This window comes from Zingiber officinale, chromosome 11B, assembly GCF_018446385.1.
Source record: "Zingiber officinale cultivar Zhangliang chromosome 11B, Zo_v1.1, whole genome shotgun sequence".
Lineage (NCBI taxonomy): Eukaryota > Viridiplantae > Streptophyta > Magnoliopsida > Zingiberales > Zingiberaceae > Zingiber > Zingiber officinale.
Window position 1 is genome coordinate 80,714,771 of NC_056007.1, and position 8,141 is coordinate 80,722,911.

An 8,141-nucleotide genomic window follows, 5' to 3' on the forward strand; every position below is an offset into this window, starting at 1 on the left:
TGATGTCGGAATCTGAGATCGAGACATGATGTTGGATCTAAGGTTGAGGCTGAGACCTGAGCGATGTCAAGATATGAGGCCAAGACATGATCCCAAGATCTGAGATCGAGATAGGATGTCAAAATCTAGGACGGAAACATAATGTTAGGATCTTAGACTAAGATCGGGCGATACCAGGATCTAAGGCCGAGGCATGATCCTTAGATCTGAGACCGAGATATGATGTCAGGATATGAGGGAGCTGGATGTCTTGGCTGAGTCGTAGACGAGGTTTGCGTCTGATGCCGATTGCCGAGTTATCTCTGAGTGAACTCAACTCCTTGCTACTCGAGCAAGTTGGACTAGCCCTGAGTCTCTTTTAGACCAAGTCTGATTCTCTTTACGTCACGATCCGTTTTGATGTTGATCGACAGTTCAGTATTATTCTTGACCGTAGATTCCCGCTACATCAGTCATCTATGTTTTGCTTCAGGGCTTTATCCAATTGCAAGCCAGCAAGGCTGCAAAGTGCTTTAAGTTGCAACCGAATCAAGTGTTCATGCGGCTTCTTGTAAATTGTAATTTGCACCATGTGAAGCAACCCTCCCGAGCAAATTCATCGTCATCCTCCTCCCTCGTCCTTGCACACTGTAATTGCCGTAGATTCGCAAGAGACATAATTCTATTTGTCCATCTTTCCTCGGTTCATGGGGAATTGCCAGGCGGCAGATACGGCCGCAGTGGTGATCCAACACCGCGACGGCAGACTAGAGAAGGCCTACTGGTCTCTCCTCGCCACCCAAGTCATGGCCGACAACCCCGGCCACTACGTCGCTTCCATCCTCACCTGCACCTCCCGCCCTTCTTCTCCCGCATCCCACCATCACCGAGGGAAGCCAGTGGAGTACCTTAAGCTGCTCCGCCCTGACGAAACCCTCGTCGTCGGCCACGTCTACCGCCTTGTCAGCTTCGAAGGTCTGTAATGCATTCCGCTGTCGATCCCGAACAATATTGCTTTCTAGCTAACTAATTTGGGGGACAGAGGTGTTGAGGGAGTTCGCATCGAAGAGACACGTCAGGCTCAGCCGGCTGCTCGACAAACAGGAAGAGAAAGCCAGCTCCAGTACCGTGAATGACGACGACAGACACAGAGAAATGGCGGACTCGGAAACTGTCACTGTCCCTGCGGTGCGTGGTTATCTGAGTCCCAAAATCAATAAATGTGTGGTGTTGTTAAACGATCTTTGCTAATCACTTGAATTTGGCAAATGCATTCCCAGAAACGGGAAGAGCATAAAGCGGAGGCAGAAGTGGACAAGCAAATGGAGGAAGTGGCTCAAGGCATGAAGTTTTGCTGCAACACGCCGAGTGGTGGTGCCACACGCCAGGGGCAGTGGAAGCCAGCTCTGGAGAGCATTGCAGAGGTCGGAGAACAAGCACGAAAATAATAAGCAACAGAAAGGGACAAAAAGTAACTATTGGATTTCTCCTTATTTCGTGTAAAGTTTATGGTGGTGAGAAATAAGCGTGCCCTTGAGTAGGATTCAGGGATCCTTAATTGTCAGCCGTTTGTATAAGTTTATTGGTGTAGTGACCCTTTTGTTTGGAGTATATGGGCTGTAACATCAGGGTTTCTGATTAGTTGCCAACTAAATGTGTTTGAGGTTTTCCGACGTATACCATTTATCCTTCACTGAGAAATAAACACTGGAGCCGTGGCCTAGAATTGCTGATTGTTATTAAAAATGAAAAAAAAAAAAAATAGACATCAATTCAATAATCATCACAGGAAAAATGATCCTGGTGGTGAGAGGTAAGGGACTGGTGACAATGAAGCTGATGCAAATGGAAATAGACAGTAATTGAGTAGGCAGATAACGATGCACAAACATAAACTAAAGCATGCTCTACCAGTCTACCACTCGCAATGCAATTCCATAACTGAAGGCGTGGCAAACATCTCAGCCAAGCCTACTGATCCATATGTTGACAATTATTACACAATATATTCCGTCCAGTTAAAGCCACAATTCATAATTAAATGTCTAGTATCTATACGAAAAGCTAAAGTAAAATGTTTGAAATTTCCCAAAAAAAACATTCAGCCATTACTAAGAAGTACAAGCTCTAGGGGCGTCTATGCCAGAATGAAATGACAAATGCAGAGGCAAGAGCGTAACATACTTCGTTTTCCCCATGTGGGATTTTGTCGCCCCTACCACAGTTGTCATCCTCAATGACCTCTGCAAAAGTAAATAAATTAATAAAATTATTACATAGAAAATTTTAACCTTAAGAGCCTCGTGTTGTATATAACTAAATAATGGATGCTAGCAAAAACTCTAAGGGGTGCTGGTTCCAGAAGGGAATGGGAATGATAGAAGTGGGGAATGAGAATGGAGGAGTTTTCATTCCCCCCATTTTGCTAAGTAATGGTCCATATCATATTTGGGGGATTGAATCCGTAGGACCCACTACTAATTTCCCAAACCAAGCACTAATTTTCCATTCCTTTCGCATTCCCCACTCCCATACTATCCAACCAAGCACCCCCTAAATCTTTCATAACAACGTCAAACTGCAGGCAATAGTAATTAGACGCGACACAATTTGCAAGTCATCCGATAACATTAAGAAACAGAACAACAATATTCTTTCCCCACAATATTATTACATATCACCTCTTCATAGCACCAAAATCAACACTATAAGAATATAAAGTATTTCAGTCATGGGAAAGCTTAAAGGAATCCCCATTGATACTACCTGGGGAGCAGATGAGACAATGATATAACAGCATCAAAATGAGATACGGGAGTTGAGCAAGCAAGTACAATGCACCTATGGTTGTAACCAAGTTCACAGCATAAGGACATCTACAACGGATGTAGTAGTAGATGACGAGTTCATACTATAAAACACATTTAGAAGCCCAATCTATCAATAACTACGTATGTGCACGAGCGCACATATATGTTTATGTTTGTGTGTATCTGATAATAACTTCAAAACATAAGATACGATACCAATAGTTGGCACTTGAGACAAATCCGATATCCTATAGATGACAATGCTTCAAAACTTAAAAAATATACTAGTTTAGCACTTTTAGATATTTAATGCAGTATTATGTGATCTCATGTGCCAAAATACAGTCAAAATAAAGGGTCTTTATCGCCATGTCATTTGTCAGGGTCAAGCATAAAATATTCTTTGCATGAAAGAATTTATCAATCAATACAAACTTGGTTCTTAGCTAAAGTATTATACATGATAATGATTGGTACAATAGCTATGAGAGAGCTTCATGCCAAAGGGAACTATGTTTCTACATGATGTGCATAAGTGTGAGAATCCAAAAAAAACGATGAAAATATAAAACGGGACAAAAATTGAGCATGTGGCAATAATCAAAGTAAATAGATTCAGATGTGCAGCATTGAACAACATGTTGTTTAGCTCATGTTGGGTAAATTACTAGTCAATATTTGGTTGACCCAACATCACGATCATCAAGAATATGTAATCAAGGCAATTAAACGATTTAAACATAAATTTCCAATTGTAAGTCTGTCCTGTTTAGCTCACACACTTTCAGTTTAATCTACGTGTCCCAAGACATAGCACTAACTATTGTGAGATCAACGACAATTGTACGATTATTATATAAAGATTGTAAACCTTATCCTAAGATGCTTTTTTGCAACTTCTTTACCCAAGATACATTGTTAGTAAAGAAACATCGTAGAATAGATAAACTAAATCCCTTCTGCTTTAATATCTAACAATCTGAAACAAAAAGGTATGTGTTGTGGTAAAGTACCAATACTGGATATGCCAGCCAATGTAAGAAAACCTAAGGTCTGGCATAGTAGACATGGCCCTATGCTTATATTTCAAAACTTATTCCAAATGAAATGAAATTGATATTAGCACCGAAATGTTAAAGTTACAGAGGTATAACAACTTGAATAAGAAAAGGGGCGTGATAACAATCTTATTATATTATATGACATTGCCAAATAGACAACAGTATAAATTCATGTTGCTACGTATATCATATCAGTAATAAATTAGGCAGTCAAGCCCACCAATATATGTGAAAAACAACTAAAATTAGCTTAGATTGTGTGGATAACCCTGGCAAAGATATAAACTCAGGAGACATCGTATCAAACATCCTGTGTGCTTTAAGAAGTAGAAACTGAAACAAGGTATTGTAGTATTTCTTGTATATCCACAAATTGACAGTGGCAGATCTTGTGTCATAACAGATAAGCAATACCTCGGATCTTAACTGTCGACCTTTTATGGTTAAAATGAGACTTGACTATCAATTGTTCAGCATACAGCATAGTATATATCCCTCTAATATCGATAATACAGTGACTGATTTAAGTAATTAACTAAAACAAACCTTTCCAAAATTCATCATCGACAACTGATACTCCATGAACAGAAACAAGAACACCATCAGGGACACTCAACTCGTAAAGAAAATAGAATCAGGTCTGACATAAGAACACCAAAAATCTGGGTTTGCTTAGATATAAGTAAACAGTGTTGAGGCTTTTGAGTTCAGGTATTATTAAGAAGAAAATTTTAAAATTAAGCTCTAAAATATTCCTTCGTAGACCAAATCAATAATGTACTTATAACATATGCAAGAACAAACTGCACATCGCACCGATTGAATTTTTTTTCAACTTCCAGTTATAACTTTTGAATGAAGGAGGAAAAGGGGGGAAAAAAACAAACGCTAGCAGATGAAGAGAGCAAAGGAGCGTACCTAATCTTTTTAATGAGAATAGTGCGGAGCTTGCGGCCGAGATCCTGGGAGCGGATACGTAGCTCGAGGTTCTTCCGGGCGAGGACGCGCTTCTCAGAGTTCTTGAGGTGATGACCGACCTGGCGCTTGATGAGACGCTCCATCCCGCTCTCCCGCATCTTCCGCTCCATGACCGCCAGCGCCTGCTCCAGGTTTCCATTCCGCACCTGTACCCGGATACCCCGTGCGCCAAACCATCCACAGAGGCCTCCGCCCGTCTGGAAGAGGAACGTTCCAGCCGACGCCTGCGGACCCGACGGCGACCGTGCGAACGGTAGGGATGGGGACAGCTGACGTACCAGGCGATTCATGGAAGGCAACGACGATCGCGAAGGGGAATTCGAATACTTACAACCCGTGCTCACCGGAGGGGGTGAAAAACGAACGGAGTGATGATGCGCCACCTCAAGCCGGCGCTAGGGTTTGCGGCACCCAAGCACTACAGGTCAAGAACACGTAGGAATGCTGCCTCCTCAATGCAAACTCTACGGATCTGACTATAAAATTTTTTTCAATTAACTGAATTAATTAAATTTTATCATTAAAATCGAAACAAATACAATATAATAAATTTTTAAAGAAAAACTTTATCAATACAATATAATAATATAATGGGTAATGCTAAATGGCCAGAATCTGGCCAGCTAGAATCAATACATGCAAGTGTACACATGGGTATTTTGGTAATATCATCTGTGTACATTAATTACATGCATGTACATGCATACATTTTAATTGGAGCATAGGTAATTCTAGCTGGCCAGATTCTGGCCAACAAGAATTATCGAAAAAAAAGGCATCTCATATTTAATAAATCATCAAATAAACGTCTCTTTTGTAAAAATCGTTAAATGGGCGTGTCACCATATGTTTTATATCGAAAAGATTATTAATTACCCCTAATAAATGTCAAAATATTTCTATTCGTACAAATACGAATACCTTATGATAAAATTGAGAAGAATTATGATACTCATAAGTAAAATTCTTAAGAAAAATTGTTAAGAATAGATATATAAATGATAGGACCCATAAAAAATGAAATGATGGATCCCATCATTTATGTGTCTATACTTAAAAATTTTCTTTAAAAATATCATTTCTCAATTGGAGAAGAGATATAATATTCATAAGAAAAATTTTTAAGGATAGACACATAAATGATGGGATCCACCATTTCATTTTTTTTTTTTTTTTTTTTTTTTTATAAAGACACATAAGAAAAGAAATAAGAAAGTGAAAAGAAAACAATGTAAAAACTATTTTAGAAACGAAGCAGCAAGAACTTCCACAGACAAATAAATAAATAAAAATCTTACTTAAATAAAGAAAAAGAAGGATCTTAATTGTAACTAGTACAACTAGTACCAGCTAATAAAATATTATTTTAGCAGTGTAACAACTATTAATAGTTGTTATAATTTTTTAAAATGAATTCGACCAATTTAAAATAATGTTCGATGAAATTTAATCAATTTTAACTAAAGTTAATAAATAATATATTAATGTAATAATATTTTATTTACAATAATTCGGATTAAAATAAAATAATTAATTTTGAAATAATATTTTGGGGTGACTTTTTTTAATGTTCATTTGACTATTACCTAAATGTATTAACACCTTTTTTTTGTTAGATTATATAATTATAATTATTTGTTTATACTCTTAGGGTAATTTAGTTTTTTACTTTTTTAATTTAGGATTTAGCGTAAGTACAATTTTGATTGAGTTTCTTTTATTTTCACAATACTTAGTTTGCTTTGGTATTCGGTTATTCGTGAACACAATTTGTTCTATCATCATGAGTGACTGCACAGAAGATTCGCTTTAATGGATCATTGTTCAATTGGATGGAAAAAAATATTCGTATTGGGGATATGTTATGAAAAAAAAAATTGCGAGGAAATCTTATGTGAGAATATGTTTCAGGTGTGCAAATTCAACCTACAGACATTAATGTCGATGATTATACAAGTCGTTAGATGTTTGGGAGACCGATAATATGAAGATTATTACATGGATCAATAATTATGTTTCACACTCCGTTGGTGCTCAGTTGGCCGAGTACGAGACGGCCAAAGAGGTTTGGGATCATCTGTCAAGATTATACGCGCATTCTAACTTTGTCAAAAAATATCAATTAGAAGCAGATACGTGCACTTCAGCAACAAGATATGGGGATCCAAGATTTTTATTCTTCTATGTCGGAACAATGGGACCAGTTAGCACTCACAGAATCCTCAGAATTGGGAGCATTCCTAGCTTATGTCACTCGTAGAGAAGAGCAACGCCTGGTCTTCATGATGACTCTTCATAATGACTTTGAAGGATTGCGTGGAACAAATTTGCATCGTAGTCCTCTCCCTTCCATTGATTCAGTAGTACATGAATTGCTAGCTGAGGAGATTCGTCTTAAGTCTCAGGTTGATAAGAGGACTGTTGCACCATCTACGCCATCTGTTTTTGCAGCACCACAACAAGCTATGCCGCATAATCAAAGTAGGTCGACTTCGAAGGTTTCTAGTGATGAGTGTGCTTATTGCAAAGAAAAAGGGCATTGGAAGTCTCAATGTCTATTATTGTTGAACAAAGGTAAACTACCGTAGCAGCAAAAATAACCACCACAACAACAATATCAACAGCAATGACCTCAACAACTATCATTTATACATCAGAATACTTCATGGAAATCTGATAATCAACCACAACAGTCGCTGATCCGGAGATGGCTTAATGGCAGGAAAGGAAATTATGAGGGGGAGGAGGGGCAATTTTGTTATCGCACTATTTAGGGATTTATTAAGGGAAGAAAGCACTGTGCAAAGAAGGGCTTCGTGTTGGGCTGGTTCCGCCGCCAGGGAAGATGAGCTCTCTTTAATTTCCTCCCTCCTGTTCACCTAGCTCCTTTCCCTCTCAGCAACGTCACTTCCTCCTCCTCCTTTTGGATTTTCCGGTTGCCATCGAACGACGACGACTTCTTCATCTCCTGTCGTCGGTGGCCCCTCTCTCCCTCTCTGCTCGTTGGGAGATGTCTCCGACCACCACTGCTCCCTCGCGTGCCGACCCTTTTCTTGCGTATCGGGTGCCGCCATGAGGGGGCTAGGCTGCTGCTGCGAGAGATTCTACGCTGCCGCTCTTCTGCTTCTTCTCCTCACTCACGACGCCGCCACCGGAGGTACCCAGCGCCGCCCTCTTCATGCCGCCTTTCCGTCCGGTGCCTCCTGGCCGGCAAACCCACGGCCCAACGTAGTCGGAGAGCACTGCTGCCGCCCTGGTAGGCCTTCAGCGTTACTTGCAGCAGCCTCTTCCTGAGTTCGCCGGTGCGCCGACC

At 39.8% G+C, this 8,141-nt stretch overlaps 2 protein-coding genes across 2 annotated transcripts; one reads left to right on the forward strand and one right to left on the reverse strand.

Moving 5' to 3' along the window:
• The first annotated feature begins 546 nt into the window (after nucleotides 1-546).
• LOC122034824 lies at nucleotides 547-1,650 on the forward strand. The gene is made up of 3 exons (XM_042594178.1): nucleotides 547-954; nucleotides 1,022-1,167; nucleotides 1,260-1,650. Exons 1-3 carry the CDS (start codon nucleotides 687-689, stop codon nucleotides 1,425-1,427), a joined length of 582 nt encoding a protein of 193 aa, XP_042450112.1. The 5' UTR covers nucleotides 547-686; the 3' UTR covers nucleotides 1,428-1,650.
• Nucleotides 1,651-1,903: 253 nt separating this feature from the next.
• Nucleotides 1,904-5,302, reverse strand: LOC122035002. The gene is made up of 2 exons (XM_042594365.1): nucleotides 4,769-5,302; nucleotides 1,904-2,222 (listed from the first exon to the last, which is right to left on the reverse strand). The coding sequence occupies exons 1-2, from the start codon at nucleotides 5,116-5,118 to the stop codon at nucleotides 2,213-2,215; spliced, it is 360 nt and encodes a 119-aa protein (XP_042450299.1). The 5' UTR covers nucleotides 5,119-5,302; the 3' UTR covers nucleotides 1,904-2,212.
• Between the last annotated feature and the right edge of the window lie 2,839 nt (nucleotides 5,303-8,141).

Bases quoted from the DNA above. Each gene is read 5' to 3' on its own strand.
- LOC122034824 (XM_042594178.1), top strand. From the start codon at position 687: ATGGGGAATTGCCAGGCGGCAGATACGGCCGCAGTGGTGATCCAACAC. The intron at 955-1,021 runs GTCTGTAATGCA...TTTGGGGGACAG, and splicing joins CCGCCTTGTCAGCTTCGAAG to AGGTGTTGAGGGAGTTCGCA. The intron at 1,168-1,259 runs GTGCGTGGTTAT...ATGCATTCCCAG, and splicing joins AAACTGTCACTGTCCCTGCG to AAACGGGAAGAGCATAAAGC.
- LOC122035002 (XM_042594365.1), bottom strand. From the start codon at position 5,118: ATGAATCGCCTGGTACGTCAGCTGTCCCCATCCCTACCGTTCGCACGG.